General features: G+C 40.5%; 1 protein-coding gene across 2 annotated transcripts; it reads right to left on the reverse strand.

The window, feature by feature from the left end:
• Window positions 1-86: 86 nt before the first annotated feature.
• kbtbd8 (kelch repeat and BTB (POZ) domain containing 8) lies at window positions 87-6,783 on the reverse strand. 2 transcript variants are annotated; one of them, XM_071494600.1, is made up of 5 exons: window positions 6,648-6,783; window positions 4,949-5,156; window positions 4,440-4,746; window positions 3,424-4,243; window positions 87-3,266 (listed from the first exon to the last, which is right to left on the reverse strand). In XM_071494600.1, exons 1-5 carry the CDS (start codon window positions 6,661-6,663, stop codon window positions 2,803-2,805), a joined length of 1,815 nt encoding a protein of 604 aa, XP_071350701.1. In that variant the 5' UTR covers window positions 6,664-6,783; the 3' UTR covers window positions 87-2,802. The 2 variants fall into 2 exon arrangements, with proteins under 2 accessions (XP_071350701.1, XP_071350702.1); XM_071494601.1 differs by lacking the exon at window positions 6,648-6,783 and adding an exon at window positions 6,365-6,599.
• Window positions 6,784-17,994: the final 11,211 nt, after the last annotated feature.

A 17,994-nucleotide genomic window follows, 5' to 3' on the forward strand; every position in this document is an offset into this window, starting at 1 on the left:
TGCTCTAGTGCGTGACAAATACTATATATATATATATATATGGTATATAAAAAATTGGAAGAAAAAAAAATCAATGAACAGAAAAATTACACTTTTAATAGTTTTATTTTCAAATTATGTGCAATGTGAATTTCACAGTTGAGCTCAACCACCACAACAACCCGAAACCCAAAACAGACAAACCAGCAAAGTAAAAGTGAGTAAAGAAATGCATGAGGAACACAATGGAATAGCACCCATAAGCAATGCATGTAGATGACCAGAGTGAGCTAAGTATGGCAGCCTAAGGCCACTAATTCTTCAACACAGATAGCAGTTTTATAGCTTGTTGTATTACATGACTGGTGTTTGAAACATGATGTAACTATGTAGTTACTTGATCTGTAATGCTTAGTTTTGGTGAGATGTTATAAAGAAAAACTACTGTACTACAGAGGGGGGAAAAAGAAAAATCAAAACATATCACTCGTGTGGATAATCATTTTTTTCTCTCAACAGAGCAGGATTACTCTACCATAACTAAATAGGTAACTACATAAAGAAAAGAAAACAGCCACTGGAGACAACAAAAGAAAATCACATCTATCTTTTCAAGTTATAAAAGAAATTGAAGTTTAAAAAACTGTGCAAGTACAGCAAACCTATAGTACAGTATATTACACATAACAAAAACATTTAAATACAGTACTGTGTATCAGTAGAAATCCTGAGAGTTCTCCGTTCCCGGTTCTCCAATGGCCGTCTGTAGACATGTGGATGAAGCTCAAACCTTCTCGACCCCTTGATGAGGGCTGTTTAGAGGGCAATGTTCCAGCTGGATCAAATAAGAGTCCGCTCAAAGTCAGCAACAGTGGATCTTCTCTTGGAGAAGTTATATTATATCCTCAAGTCCTTACTGGATGTGACTCTTCTAGTATTAATTTCCATGTAAATCTCTTAAGATGATTGCTATATGGTTACGGAAACCTTTTTGTAATAGAGGGGCACTCTGTTAAGATGAAATACAAGGGAAATGTGTAGTGCAAAGATGACAGAGGAACCTGCATGAGGAAATTGACGGCACTGAAAATGTCACACTTTGACAGGGAACGCCACTCAGTGGTGGTATAACTTCTTCTATACAAGATTGTCAAAAAAAAAAGAAAAAAGCAGCACCAACAGTTTGTGTCCTCTGTGTGATGGCATGTAAAGACGGATTCATGGCTGTTAGATGAAATAGCACACAACCCGGGCCACCCTCACCTGTATATAGTCTGCTTGTTCAGGAGGGTGCTTCGTAAAGTTTGCAGGTAAGGACCACTGAAGTGGAGAGTGATTCAGTGCAACGCTGAGTAAGACTTTTCAGATGCTCTTCATCAGAAGGAAAAGTTTTTTTGATTCTGATGCCCCCTTTTTTTTTTTTTTTTGCCACAGGCACATTGGCATCCCAAATGATCTGCACTAAATGACGCATCACTTCACGCCTGCACCCATGCAACAGCCAAACAATCATTAATGGAACCTATGTGATTTTCACTAGCAGAGACAAACACACAAAAGAATTAATGCACTTTTACTAAGGTTATATGACATAATACAGCCTAATCACAGTCCCATGAGTTATTGCTACCACAAAATTCTTTTCAATGTCCAGATCAACTATAACAAGACCTCAAATGCTATTTTGGCATTTAAGCAGAAGGCTCTTTCAACCTTTTTCAATGTATAATCCAATGTCGAAAAAAACAACCTTAACAGAGCTCAATGCTGAACTGAGCCTTTCACATAGTTGCTTCATCAACACAATGGCCTGAAATGTCCCTTTTCTCCTAATCAAATATCTCTGAAGTTTCTGAGGTAAGCCTGTTAGTTGGTCTGAACGTTCCACTTAGTGTTGCCACAAATTTGACTCCGTCCTTATTTCTCCAATGTGGAGAATGAGTATTCTAGCATTTCACTTAAGTTGTCTTCGCATGTGACACAAAATGGATGCCAACTCAAAGAGGGGGAGATAGGAGCCCCCATGCAACTGGAATCTCAAACTAAACTTAAAAATAGCTCGGAAGCCACACATAGTGTATTGTTTGACACACTGACGTTCGCGAGGGAAGAAAGGGCCATAAGAGTATTATTCGAGCTTCAAGCTTCAAAAACACTACGGTAATGTAAATCACAAGCACACTTCAAATTAAAACTCATCTATAAAATAAGCTAAAGAGAGACTTGAGCACAGAATAGGGGAGGGGGAAAAAAAACAACAAAAAAAAAAAAAATATCACTCACACACACACAAACCTCAGAGCCAACAACCTACTAATGAGCTAAGGTACTCATATTACCCGTATGAATATATAGTTTATATAGTTATTTATATATATATATATATATATATATATATATATATATATTTTCACTTTATGCTGACATGTAGCATCCATATCTCCAGAGGGCACTTTTATCCTGCCAATACCCTCATTCGCATGCTTATCATTTGTAAAAATCCTTACCCATTTATGTATCTAAAACAAAAATAGAACAACATGGCTCAACAACAAGCAAAAAATAGGATAATTGCACTTATGATTCATTGTACGGTTTTGTTAAACAAGCATCAGTGTGGGTAGTTGGTGCTGTCTGGAAAAAAAAATACTGCAATCTTTAAAAGCACCCCCATTTTGATCATGTTAAACCAAAGTTTGAACGACTTAAGACTTAACCAAAAATGGTCCTTATGGTGCAAACCCAAGGTAACACCAGGCACAAGGCAGGCAGGACCACACTACTCCCTCTGCCTCATAGATTGGGTTCACAAAATGAGCTACCTCAAAGCACTTTCTGTAGACATTGTGGGTAAAGTTTGGCCACCACACATTCAAAATGGCGACCCAAATCCCAGAGGCGGTCAGGTGTCTCATAGACTTTGGTCCATACATCTGCCTCATCATCGTACTGGTAAAGGGAGTTCTTGCGGCTGGTGCGAAACACATGCTCCTCCACCATGACCTGTGTGGCTCGTACAAACAGGTGTAGCTTGCCTTGTAGCAGCATGGCCTTGATATACGGGCTTGTGGCTTGGTCAAACGGGAGATCTCTCTTGCGGCTCCAGGTGTTTTTCTCAATGTCATAGACCTCCACAGTAAAGGTGCGCTGGTGGTTCCTGCAGATGCCGGCAATGTAGTAGATGCAGTTCTTATACAAGGCAGCCAGACCTTGACTCCGAGGGACACTCATTGGGGCTAGATGACTCCAATAGTCCTTACGGGGATCAAAGCAGAAGAAATATTCACCTGTGGAAAACAAAAAGAAACATAGAGCTGTGGCCAAATGCTTTAACGTGCTTTCTTATTTACATTTGTCATATAAATGTTAAATTAAATGTTAAATTACTATATCTTCAGTCCATTGCAGAGACTGCACAGTTTCACCTAAGAAGCATAAACTCACCTTGGAGGACATAGATTCGGTCTCTGTACTCCACAGCACTATGAAACTCCATGGCAACTGGCATGGGACTGACTGCTGTCCAACAGTTGTCCCTGGCATCATAGCACTCTACTGACTTTAATGCGTTCCGCCCATCACCTTCATAAACTCGGCCTCCCAGCGCATAAAGCTTCCCACAGCAGTGCACAAGCCTGCAGCCTATCCTCGCTCTCAGAAGAGGTGCACGTGGGAGCCATCGGTTGCCTGCATGTTCATACTGCCAGAAGTCACTCTCTGCTCGATGGTCTATGGACACCTCACTGTTGCTCGGTCGGTAACCGCCAGCAATGTAGATGTCGTTCTCTGAAGACACCAAGATACCGACCTCTCTGAGATCATTGGGTGGTTTGCAAAGCTTGAACACCCTTCCTGTGGCTGTGTCCAGGCAAGGCACCGTCTGCTTCTTCCCTGAGTGTTTGTGAGCTGCGTCAAAGCAGATGACCATCTCAGAAGCAGTCATACCCAGGCGCTGTGGGCAACCATTGGTGCCAGTGAGGCGTGCTTTGGCCTCAGCAGGGTCTTGAGACAGGGACAGGGCACAAGCAAAGGGGGCAGGTATCCGACTGAGGAAGGCCTCATCCAGCAAGGGCAGACGGATGCACTGGGAAAAAACTTCAGCTAGGTGGGCCTCACGGCCAGGCAGATCATGCTCCAGCCAGCGGACAATGCTCTCGTAGACATGCTCTTCCTTCTCCACATTGAGATCATCATTGTTTAAAATACTGACCAGCTGCTCCTTAGTCATCTGGAGGAACTCTTGCTCCCATGAGACACATAAGAACTGCCACAAAAACATAAAACGCTTCAGTTTTTAGCAGCCAAACACACAGGTCACAAACAAAGCACTGTTATAAGCCAATAATATTAAAATGTCTCTGAAAAAAATGGATAAAAAAGTAGAATAAACTTGCAGCATAATCGGCATAATCATTAAATCAGAATGCAAATAACTAATCCTATGCTCATGTTAAACTGACCTTCTTGCGGATGTAGTCCTGTGAGCGTTCCCTAAGCTCCTGGTGCCCATAGGCATCAGCAAACATGTAGACCCCAATACAGTTCTGTGGGTCAAGCCGGCTGATCATGAACTGGGCACACTGGTCCTGCAGGGCAGGGATCTGGAAAATGCTGGCTGCAGTGAACAGGGCCTGGACATTGGACTCAGAGAGTGTGACCCTGGATGTGTAGGCATAGTCTAGGACAAGGTGCATCGATTCAGATTCCACCCCAACAATTCTGACCTCTCGCTGGCTGCTCTCTGTAAGGCCACTGGTGAACATGGACCTAGCAGTGACAGTGGAGAGAAAAGACATACCTAACTATATTAATCAATGCTCTTGCTAAAATTCGGCAAGGAAATGAATGATCTGAATATCATAACATCTAATCATGTAACCAAGTTGACAGCAAAATCAAGTAAGATTTAATATTTCCTGCTATTGACTTGAAAAAATACAAACATTTGTACATATCCTACAGTTCATACCTAAAATATGGGCTGATTGCTGCAAGGACATTTCGGTGACACGAGAAAGTCTTGCCATGGTCCACTTCTACAACAATGTCTGTCAGCTGTGCTTCATCATACAAGGCTTTGAGCTGCTGAAGGATGTTACAGGCATGAACAGCATCTACCCCATTGTAGTTGGTGGTTGGAGGTGTCCCATTTTGTACTTGTGACAGCTTCCCTACCTCTGAACAACACAGCATAAAGAGAGAGAAAACACACAGGGTCAGCATATCACCATTACATTAAAACATTACACAAAACATTTAAAGACTTAAAAGGAAAAAAAAAAAATGATGACAGCACCTACACATTGTCATAGATTTTAGGAGAACACAGGTGAGACAGCTGAGAGATGTCACAAAGACAACTATATTGGATGCAAACAAATAGTGATTGTAAATCAATATAAACCAAATGTTTATCAAAATGGTTACCTGTTGATGAAAACTGCAAAGGTTACTCAAACAGTGTGTGTACAAATGACAAGGGTACAGTATATACTCTAGTCTCAAAAAAGATACCACAAAACCACAAAAATCAAAGCCCATTCAGGTATTATCATTTACTGTATGTATGAGCCACGAGTTTACTTGGCCTGTTATAATAATGATTATGGCCACTAGAAAAACTTCTCACCCCCTTTTCTCATTTTATCTACATCTGCTCATTTCTAACGTTGAGCCAAAGTTGTTCATGTTCTCACAGACCGACTCAAGACATACGGATAACACATGGGCCTATAAACCCGTGGGCTCTGTGTTCCCCTACACTAGGGGTCTGCAAAGTAAACATGTTTCTTACCACACGTGTTATGGCAAGTTATACAAGTGGCACCCCAACTTTATGCTTCCCGTAATGTTTCACTGCAGCCATATATTCTCAGCAGATAGGAGACAAAAACTTTTCCAACAAACACCTCGTGTTGTGCCAAGCTAACTCCTTGACAGGACAAAGAGTCGCGACGAGTGAATAGAGAACTACTGTCTCGCCAGGTGGTAGCTAGCTTGCTAACATCTCACATAACTGCCCGGCGTCTACAGCAACTGTGAGGGTAGCTAAGCAGACGGAAAGCCAACTTTAACAATACAAATTATTAAATAGTCCGGCTTTACATTTGTTCATCGGGACGTTTGTTTATCACGAGAAACTGCAAAGCTCACGGTTACGTTAGCTAGTTGACATGCAAGCTTAACTTTTAGCTGATAGCTAGGTACCAAGCTAATGTTAGCAAGCTTTCTTTGACACAACATAGCGAGATATAAAGGGCGATAAAAAAAAACCTCAAATGTTTTCAGTCCTAACGTTCAAATCTGAGAAAATTATAACACTATTTAGCACCATGTCTAGGGCATTAGTACTGATAACAGTAACTGTAAGTACAACTTGTCTAACCTTAGTCTCTTGTCACAAACAAGTGTTTACACAATCAGCTGTGGGTAGCGAGCTAACCGGCCGAAAGTTAGCCAGACAGCTAACGCTAGCTGCCGACAGGCTAACGACAACCAACACTTTTTAGGAGTCGCTTATAGGCTGACCTCTTTTAACAAGAATGTATCGTGTCACGACTCTTTCCATTACTCTATCGGACTTTACTCCAAGAACACATCAACACACAAATGACAACTTTAAAAGGCGTTATTTAAGTCTGATTAGTACACAAAATGATTTCGCTAACCTCCACTGGCAGCCATTCTCTCCAGTCTGTCTCGGGGCAGACCGAGAAACGTCAGTGAGTGCACTGCGGAGCCCCGGAAACAAGGAACAGCCAATCACAGGCGGAGTTCGGATCTCACAGCCAATCATATTCCTCTCAACTGAAACAGGAAAAAAAGTTGATGTCTGTGTGGGCAAATGATAGACAGTAACGGTGTAATCAAGCAAAAAAAAGTCAAGGCAGTCTGATTAAACAGGTGGATAGAGAGCAGAGAGCATGCACTCTGAGAGCAGTTTCTTATCATAAACATGTTGGTGAACTGGAGGCAGACACTACTCCTGTGAGGAATCCATTTTCTTACCAGTTGTCCCTATATAGCTCCTTTAGGCGAGATCCCAACAAAAATAAACAATTGGGGTGGGTGACACCACAGGATTTGGTTTCAATCCCGTACCAACCAGGGCCAGGATCACTAATATATCATGAGACAATCAAGACAAACAGATCAAGATTGAGGTAAATGTATTATTCACATGCTACTGTTAACAAATGTTCGTTATGTGAATTCTCTGGGCTACAGAAATGATCAGTGCACACATGAAAACATGCAGAAATATTAGTCCCAGGTAGCAAAATAAATCCGGCCCATATAATTGGACCACATGCTTGTTTTCTTCTGGCCCACGATACACCCCGTTCCACGGCCAGAATCTGGCTCATATACAGCATGACTGTCGGATGTTGCTTCCACATCTGAACCAATTCTGGTGCACACACAGAAAACCTTGCGTCTGTCGGATAACAGCCAGAATCTGCCCAGATGTGGAAGTATATGGGCCAGACTCAGGCCGAGGACCCCGCCGTATATTGGGCCAGAAGTTTCAGTTTGCTCTCTGGGGTATTCATGTGCCCAGGATGTGATCTAACATGATAGAGCCATCTTCTTTAGGCATTGATCCTTCCGACACTGGTATTGATACTCAAAACAAGGCTTTGTATTGGGACTAAGGATACCTGGGGGATCAATCCACCCATTCCTAGTGTACAGTAAAGTATACCCTTTCAGTTAGCCTTTAAAACTGAAATTAAAGCCATTTCCACTTTAAATGAAAAAGGCAGGGTTAAAACACACTGTCTTAAAAGAATACCCATTAAAGTTATCATCCTTTTTTAAATTTATATACTATAAATTACACCTGTTTATTTTGCATATTGTAACTACCAAAGAGGACTAAATATCCTATAATAGAAAGTTTCAGATCAGGTGACTCTCCATGATCTTGATACAAGTATACTCTGGAACACAATAAAGACCACAATCCAGAAGTTGTAAACAGTGGCACCACTATGCCAAGTCATTTGGGCAACAGGCGGCCAATGTTTCCTTCTCCTTATTTTGTAGGGCACAGGTTTGTTTATGAACGTACAGTACATGATGAAGTTCAAGTTTTAAAGGTCAACATCAGCCTAATGTGGGATTCTGCAGTCTGTGAATGAATATAACAAATATGTCACATGTGCTCCTCAGGTGTGGATACTTGGGTATATTGATCTGATTTTAATGCCTTGTGGGGAAAAGTCTTCTGCTCCACTGTAACCTTGGCAGATCTTGTGGTTATAATTCTAGCGTAAGGAAAAACAATGGTTTTAATCCACACAGCAACAGCATTATACTCCAAATCTGTTTTTCTTCACTGTTTAAATTGAGTTAATATAACACCAAGAACAACGAGACAGACTCCCCCTGGTGTAGCTCCATTCTTACATTGTGATATTCTCTTTTATTAATCTGACTCTTACTTCATAAAACCAACATGAACATCTATCGTTCGACATGAAGCAGAAATTATCTTGTGATCCAATACTGGAATTAACTTAACGGTGCATTTTATTTTCTCTCAGTCACTCTTTTCTGGTTCCTCTTCATCCTGTGGTTCACTGAATTACTTTCAACAAACCATAGCGAGTGGGTGCAAAATTGTTAATTTTTGGTAAAGGATGATCATATAGCATATAAATCCTACCAATCCTCCAATTATTTGTAGGTAAAGGTCAGCTTTTGAGTATAACCAAATGTCATAATCAAATAATCACACATCACATTTGTTTTGAATCTTAACTACACAATAGTAAACCAGTGAACCAGTAAGTATTTGAACGTTTTAGTAAAATTTGCAACATTTCACATGTTGGTGGTTTCACAAGCATTAACAGGAAATTCGGATGATACTGAATGATAGAAAAGCTACAAGTTTATATTTATTTTAATCAACCACTGCAGAATGTGTTACATGTGCAATTAAGAAAGTGTGATTTTAGTGGGTTTATGCTGATGTGAGAAAATACAAATTGCCATGATCAATTATAAGGCGTGACTAAGGTGATTTAAAAAAAAATAATAAAGAAATTGAACGTTTATCTGCCAGTTTTGGCCTGTGTGTGGTGACAAAGCTGCGTATCCTTTGTCAGTTGAGAGGTTTCTGGTTAATGTGGTTCAATGTGATGTAAATCTGTCCTCCTTATAGAAATCTGGATAGTAATCCATTACAAAATTAGTAAATATGTAGGTACAAGTCTGAAACCAACATTTTTATTTTAATACTCTATCAAAAAATGTTTATCAAGAGCTTTTTTTTTCTTTGAGCAGATTTAAAAGTGCCCTTTCCCAAGGTGTCTATTTTTTCCTACATTAAACACACTCTTCCTTAAATTAAGGAATCTTATTTACACTTTGGCTTTGCTTGTTAAGTCTCTGTATTAAAATTAAACTGGAAAAAGTGTCAATAAATTGCTTTTCATTGCCTACCCCAAGGCAATAAAATAAGCTGGAAAGTAAAAATCTAATTTAAACTGTTGCAGGCTTGTAATGTCTCTAGCATGTTTTCATATTTGTGGTCAATTTATCCAACGTCTCTTATCACATCTTGCCCATGTATGCATTTTAGATCAGCTAGGAATTTGTTGGCTTAAAAGGCTGGGTAAATTTGCATGCTGTATTTCATATCAACAAAGCTGAATAAATTATAAATAGGTGGGTTTATTCAGCCCAGCATCCTTACCTTTACCTTGGAGAAGCAGTGGGGGGGGGGGTTGTGTAGTAGTGACAGTGGATGGAAAATGCCTTCAGGTCACACTGAAATAATGAATGGTTTTTCTGACATTTTCGCAATTATTAAGCTTAAATTTCCATGTGTGTTTGTTGCAATAATAGGCTTATTTAAAACAGTGATTATGAAAATGGTAATGATGCTCTTTACTGGGTGTCTAAAAATGATTGCTATGTTTCCACTACAATTTCTGTTTTAAATGCCATTCCATTGTCTAAAGGTACTGTATGACCCCTGACCCCCTGTCATGTGCCACTGCAGTTTTTTTTGTTGTTGTTTTTTTTACTAGATAAATGTATTTATGATGGCAAAAAGAGAAACAGTGCTGACAGTACACTGTTTGTACTAATGTGGTCAAAATATACAGTAACTTTACTCAGAAATGATTTTGCATCAACAACTAAATAAAAAGCAAATCTCTCTATTTAAGGGGAAAATGTAAGTATAAGTAAATATTGATAATGGCCAAGGGAAACGTGCATTTTTCATCTAACAATTAAGTCAAACTTGAATATTTTATTTAAATTCTCTATTATTATGTTGATTGCATATTTCCAGCTGTTCACACAAAAGTAATGAGGCAGTGCCCTTTGTGGCGATGGCAGATGATAAGTCTTTGCAGTTCTCCATCGGAGTTGAATTGGGATTTTGCTTCGGTGGGTCTTTTGACAGGTGCAACATGTAGCACCACCTGCTACCTCCTGCAGTCAAGAGAAATAGACTAATTGCTGTTTATTGAACACGGTGATTGCCATGTAATTCCCATGTATTAACGTGCTGTCATTTAATCTTTATTGCTTTTAATTATAATTAATTTACTAACGGGTTTGTAGGAATAATCATGCGAGCGTGTCTGTCGTTGTTGTTTAGCATCACGAGCATTAATTTACTGCTGATGTTTCCACATTTTTGATATATATATATATATATATATATATACATATATATATATATATTAACAATATATTAAATAAAGTAATTGTCTCTTTATTAATTATGTGTTTGTTGCACAGTTAGGCAAAATCAGACATGAAGCTTACAAAATAAAACCAATTTTTATTGTCTTTACCTACTTGAGCTCCACTGCTTTAACTGAAGGTTCATCTGCTTTCATTGATTACACTTCACCTGACACTTCAAGCTGTTTCAGGTCTCACATCTTCACCTTTCAACAGAAAAAGTGACAAACTCCAACTGCTTTATTGCTTACACTTGAGGCGATATTGTCTCTCACTTTATACACTTGAACTGGCACCATTATTTCTGCCAGGACTTCAGCTGACGCTTGCAACCACTTCACCTTCACAATTTCATCTCTTTTCAGCCCTCCATCATCAACTCCTTTCAATTCTTTCACCTCAAGTGGAACTTCTTCCAGCTCTTCACTTCACTCCACTTCATCTTCCTCTTCTTCTCTTAATTTCTGCTGTTTCAAATGTTTCAACTGCTGATTTTCCGCTGTGATCATAGCTAAATTTCCTTTGAAAAAACTAGAATTTTCTTGTTACATATGTAATAAACACAGTGCAGTCCAAAAGTACTTGGACAGTGACACATTTTCAGTTGTTCTCGCTCTGTGCTTCAGCACATATTCAATATGAAATGACTCAATGACAGTGAGGATAAAGTGCTGAATCTCAGCTTTGATTCAACACTGCTAACATCCCCACTGGATGAAATCTTGGAAAGGTGGCCTTATCACCGTCCTGTTGTACTGTTCAAAAATATACTGGACTTTGTATGAAAGGAGGCTATATGCATTATTCTGTAGATTGTGCACCTGTTCACCCACAATGAACTTGAACACCCTTTCAGCTTACTTCAGATATTGGTTCATTTCAAATCCAGTCTGCTAGAGTACACAAACAAAATAACAGAAAATGTATCACTGTCCAAATCCTGATGGGCTGCACTTTATGTCTTGTAACTGCATATGTACAACCATTACAGGTATTGTCCAGTATTCGGTGCACATTTTTAATGATCTAAAGTTACTGTAAAATATTTATTCTGTAACACTACACATATATATAGACAAACAGTATAAGCACACTTCAGAGTCAACACTCAACATTAGGCTACATTCTTACCTGTATTATTTTAGCAGTATTTGGCGCATGCAGAAGGAGACTTGCAAACCTGAAGGTAGCTCCATTATTGCAGTGCCATTATCAGTGCTGTGCAGGCTGGATATGCACTCTAACACTGCATAACACTGTAAAATGACAGAAGGAGAGACAAATAAAAGTACAACTGCAATCTAAGCAATCGATTTCATATTTTTTTTCCAATTTCTTCCCATTCAGCTACAGTGCGGCCTGTGAAATTGGGCCTAGCTACTGCTGAATGAGAGGCTGAATGAGAAGGTTTCCTGGGGCTGCTCTTATTTGATGATAGCTCTGGTGTCTGTTTACCCCTACACAGATGTCCCTTTTTGATGCATTGAAACTGATCACCTGATATCTGCACTTTCTACTTTCTCCCCATCTCAAAAAGAATTTTCTGGTCACAGCACAATGATCGAGAGATTTATTATTATACTGTGCATTCACAATATGATACTGCTTCAGCCCGAAAAACCGCAAGACAGGCTGCAACCAATGAAATTGGAAGAGTTGTCTCCCGGGAATATATAGAAATATATGGCATCATCTACTGATGCTTGTACACTCAGATCCAGAGGCACAGCAGCTGTTGTTGCTGGTGTTTTGCTCCCAAGTATATATGTCATTATTAAGTTCTAAGTGAAGTAAATGTGTATATTCATGTTTTACTGTTGAAATTATGTGACATAACTTTGTAAGTAATTGTATTTGAGAGTGTTTGTGCTCCGCATAATATGTATATGGGTTTGCATTTGTTGTAAGTGCTCTCATAAGGCCGGTCTTCAGTTGTTAGCCTGTCTCTTGTACTCTCTTGGGAGAATGAGAGAAAAACAGTGTGGGGGGGTTAAATGGTGGAGTCCCAGGTTGGCAACGATTGAACTGCAGAACAGAGGAAGAGAAGGAGACGAGATGGGATGCATGAGGAAGAGGAGGCAGGGGGTGTAATTGTAGTTTAAATGTGTGTTTTTGTCAGAGATGGCGGTTGTTATATGCCTCTGGGGGCCTGTGGAAGAATGCTGCAGATGTTGTGAAGAGCCACGGGCTCCCCCACCCTGGCACTCAGGAGGAGACAAATAGGAGCGCTATGGGAGGCTGCTGTAAATGCAGACCTGGAGGTCCTTTTCCATGTTTAAAAAGTCCCTTTCTCGCTCTTTTCCTCTGACTTTCTTTCTCAGTAACCCCACCTGAGGAGCTGATAAGCAGATGGTCTGTGTTTCCCCAAAAGTACCTTAATTTCCACACAGTCCCACCTAAGCAATGGGAACTGCTGACAAAGTTGTTTGCTAATGGATGTTGTTTAGCTGCCTAACTCCAGGTTTAGAAATGTTTCTGGTTTCAATGAGGGGCTTTCATCGTCAAAAAACCAGGACCTTTTTTTCTGAAAAAATATGTGTCCATAAAGGAATACTTTGGCCTTTTGGGAAAAAGGTTTATTCGATTTCTTGACAAGAATGAGACGATGAAGTCTTGTGTCTGTACACTAAATATGTAAGTTCAAGCCTGCAGCCAGCTCGGCACAAAGATTGAAAACAGCTAACCTGGCTCTGTAAAAAAGGTCTGCCTCCGGGTCTCACTAACTGATTTGTTATATCTGGTTTGTTTAATCGGTACAAAAACCATCAGTTTGCCATTGTACGAGCAGAAAGTTACTGTTTGTGGCCATGAGCAGTGTTGTCTGTAGTCCCGCACCCATCTCCCTATAGAACAGAAATGTCATTTTACACCTTGGTTTTTGTACAGATTTCAGAAAACAGACAGACTGTGGAAAGTTTGTGAGCTTTAGAGGTGCTGGGAGGTGGATTCGTACCTTGCACAGAGCCATGCTAGCTGTTTCTCCCTGTTTCCAGTCTTCGTGTTATGCTAGGCTAACTGTCTACATATTTATTGTACAGACAGAAAAGTGGTATCAGTCTTCTCATGTAGCTCTTGACAAGAAAGCGAGTAATCCCATGATGCCCCAGACCCAACAAGATATGGCATGTTAATGAATGAGCTTTAGCTTAATTGTCCTTACATTCAAACAGAGCCAGGCTAGTTGTTACCTTGTTTCCAGTCTTTATGCTAAGCTAAGCTAACAAGCGCCTGGCTGTAGCTGAATGTTTAAGCGCCAAATATAAAAGTCGGATCGATCTTTTCATCTTATGCCTGACAAGAGGCCAAAAAGCCTATTCCGTTTTATTTGTTTAAATTGTTTGGCTAAATCTTGTCTAGTTTGCATCAAACTTAATTTGCTCCAAGCAGTTGAAAGGTGTGAGATAAACATTTATATTTACAATTTAACTCTCCAGCCTAGACACTGCCAAGCATGCCTCAAGCCTGAGTTCATTTGAGGAAAGATAAGATTGCACAGATATCAAAGTCTGTTGGAAGCAGCCTGAATATGATCCAGTCTGTTGCGATCCTAGTGGGTGGTCCTTTCATGTGGTGAGATTAACCATTCATGCTTTCATAGATCTGAAATGGAAGACAAACCTACGGTTTAGCAGAGATGAACCCAAAAAGGAAATGTCCTCTTTTCTTGTTTTGACACTGTGGTGAAAATATAACTGTGCTGATAACACTGGTTGAAAGCTCATGTGTTTTGATTTGACTGCCAAAAACCATAGTGACTGGCAGCCTGTGACGCTGTGGTTCACATTGGCTGTAACTTTGGGAACAGTACGCTGCTGCTTGGTGACCGTACATCGTCTGCCCTTCAAGTTGCAAAAGCAAACAAATAAGGCTGTGCTGCCTCCCACTGTGAGGTCGGCTCATTTGTTCCACTTGTCCGGCTGATGGATTTGGTTTTATAAATTTGGCTTTTTTTAGCCTCCCGCTAATTAGTTAAGGGAGGAAAAAAACGTGCACTCCACACATTTTGTCCAATTTGACTAGCCTCTTTTTTTCTCCTTCTAAATCATCCTCCTGTGGTCTTCTTCACAGACCTGTGCGTCCACAGCACGGTCGAGCTCTCTGTGTTGGGGTGAGCCAGTGAGCCAGAGTGGCCAGGAGGCTCGAGGCACCCGGCAGGGAGGTCTGGAGCTCTAATAGCAGAATCGGATTAGAGGACTCCCCTGTTGTGTGCTGCCATGCACCCGTGTGCGGCTGCTCTGCCTGTCATCAATACTGAGGCAGTGGCACGGGGAGATCTATCAGCAAATCCGATTGCATGCAGAGAATTCTGAGGTCCCAGCAGAAAAGGCTGGGATGGGCTTTTTTTTCCCTCTCTCCCACTTTCCTTTTACATTATTTCAGTCCCCAGGAGAGTATTCTCCATCATGTCAATGTAATGTAGCACACAGAGGCAATCATGCAGCCTCTGGCCTCCGGGCTGGCTGCTCAAAGGACAAAAATGCAACTTTAGCACTTAATCATCTCACCCATAGCTGCTGCACCAGTCTATGGGAAGGTTTTCCACACAATATGAAACCAGATCCCTCATGGTGGGCATGCTGTTGCGTATCCCCCATGGTTGGGGGATTTTGCCCCTCCAATCCCACCCCCTTCCCATTTGAAGATCGGCGAATATGCTGCCTCAGACCTGTGCTTATATGTCAATTCAGCCCATGCGGAAAAAGACCTCAGTTGGGCGCGATGTTACCTGCTGACACCTGCCGAAACATTTAGATTCATGAATCCCATCTCCTCGCTGAGGACTGCATGGCAATCAGAGTCATTCTAGTGTGATCAATGCCGTGCCGCTGAGGAAGACCATGCATGTCAAAGCACAATGATGCTGGGCTTTATTGGTATTGGCGTGCATGCATACCAGACATTACTGGTTTGTGTTTCAGGGCTGCAGAGTACACATTTGATAGGAAACAGATACAATACAGCCATAATGTGTTTGTCCAAAGAAAGCAAGAGACAGAAAAAAGAAGTATGTGTGCACATGCATAGAAATGAACGGGGAGGTGTGCGCATTATCAAGTGATTAATCGGCTACACGCATGGCTCCAAGGGAAGACATAGGGAGAGGTCAAACAAGACTGTTCCAAATAGACCTGTCGGAATCAGCCTCGGGGAGGCCTAACTGGTTAGACAAGGGTGATACTTTTTTACTACAAGTGCCCTTGCTTTACTGTGCGTGGACTGGACAAGCCCATGTTTTATTCACTGGTCTCACTGGGTGATAAATGGGAGACCTTCGCTGCAGAAGCAGTGGAATATTCACCAGTGCTTATCTCTTTTAATCCCATGACCGCAGGCCAAGTCAGTGAATTAGTGGGCAACGCATAACAGTGCTGCTTAAACTGCAGGGGCAAGGTTGTTTAAGCAGGAGATTTATCCAAAAGCTATTTGTTTGATAAAGAAGCTTGGTGATGTTAGCCGACAGTGTTTTTAGGACATATTTAAGGGGAGCACATGTAGGATTTGTGCTAAAGATGAATTGCAGTTATGAGACACTGTATATTTTCTGGGAACGCTTTCTTTTAAACATCTGTGCATTCATTTGTTTCTTCTCCCGGCCTCATTTGGTGTACAGTATGAAAGCAAAGCATCAGAGCACTTGCAAGTGGAGAGCTGTATTTTTAAACAGCACCGTTAAAACAATAGCTATGGCAATGTGTTAATTAATAAATCAAGTCCCATTTCTCTTAGTGATCTGTGTGTGATTTTTGTTTTTTTTTTATTCAGGTCTATAAAAAGCTAAATGCCATATTGTCCAAGCAGGATTTTTTGGGTCTGTTATGACATGTGCCCAAAAGCTTATAATTTGCTGACTGTTTTGTGTCTATTTGATTCATTAATTTAGTGCCTGCATGAATATGGATATGTCTCTCACACACACACACACACACACACACACACACACACACACACACGGCGTACTGTGTAAGCCTGAGTTGTAAAGCTGTGAGATTCATTGAGCTTTGTGTGGCTTCTTGCCTGTCATTTGCTGATGGTTTGGTGCATTGGTAAGTACTTACAGCAGCAGGAAAGTGTGTGGGATCGACGCACAATAATCTACAGTTCCCATGTTCATGATACTGAAGGAATATATCACCTAATGGTTTTTAACACAGAGGCAGAGGCAAATCTGGCTTTAGCTACACATATAATACTTGTTATTAAAGGATCAATTCATTATCGGTTTTGTTTTTTTATGAGATTTGCTGACTATATAGAATTTAAATGATCAATTCCACAGTGCAAAAGACACTCCATTACTTTGCATTGTATTGTATGGCATTGCACTAGTACTGCAATTAAAGTACAGTAGTACGGTACTTTAGTAGAGTCGATACAGTAGATACTTTAGTACAACAGATAATACTGTTAGTATTATCAACAAAATGTATTTTAAGATTCAAAAAGTAAAGTAAAAGTAAAAGTCCAATGTGTGTTTTATATTAAGACATATTATATAATGTGATTTCAACATTTGTTTTACATAAAAATATGTTGATATGTTTTTCTATATACAATCTTAATCTGAAAAGTAACTATTCACGAACGCTCTGAAAACTGAAACTTATGTAGCTGAGCAAGATCAGCCTCTGAAATGTAGTGGAGCAGAAGAACAAGTAGAACAAAATGGAAATACAGAGTACAATTTAAAAATTGTACCTTAAAGCACAGAACTTGAGTAATGTACTTACTGTAGTTGCATTCCATCACTGGCTTTAATACCCGCTGAGGCATAACCACACCAACATAACTATACCTCAATGTACCTTTCTACAGTTTCTTATGAAGACTACACCTTGTATTGCAGAGACAATTCCCCATTCTCCTCAGCCGTCTCCCTCCATCCTCGGCTCTGTCATACCACAGCAATTTGGAAGCAGCAGAATCCTGCAGTACAACCACACCACGGCCTTTGTTTTCCCCACACAGAAACTGGATGTCTGCCACGGAGCTTTCTAGAATACTAATGAGGGTGGTTAGCGAGTCAAAGTTACTGACCTGAGGTGTCGAGATAGAGCACAGACCAAGGAGTGGTGGGGTTGAGTGCAGCCAGACACTGTCTGCCACAATAAGACTGCAAATGTCAGAGTTTATTACCCCTGGCCTGGTGTGCTCTCCACGGGTTGTGGCTTATAGCAAACTAAACTCATGCCTCATTTGTCCTATTATCAGGATTTACTTGAGGGGGAGGGTTGGTGGCGATGGAAGGAAACACAGAGGTTTTGTCACACTACAATCACTGCAGCAAGAGAGAGATGTTTCACA

This window comes from Trachinotus anak, unplaced genomic scaffold (genome assembly GCF_046630095.1).
Source record: "Trachinotus anak isolate AG129_WGS33_773 ecotype Australia unplaced genomic scaffold, CSIRO_AGI_Tana_v1 ptg000013l, whole genome shotgun sequence".
Classification (NCBI taxonomy): Eukaryota; Metazoa; Chordata; class Actinopteri; order Carangiformes; family Carangidae; genus Trachinotus; species Trachinotus anak.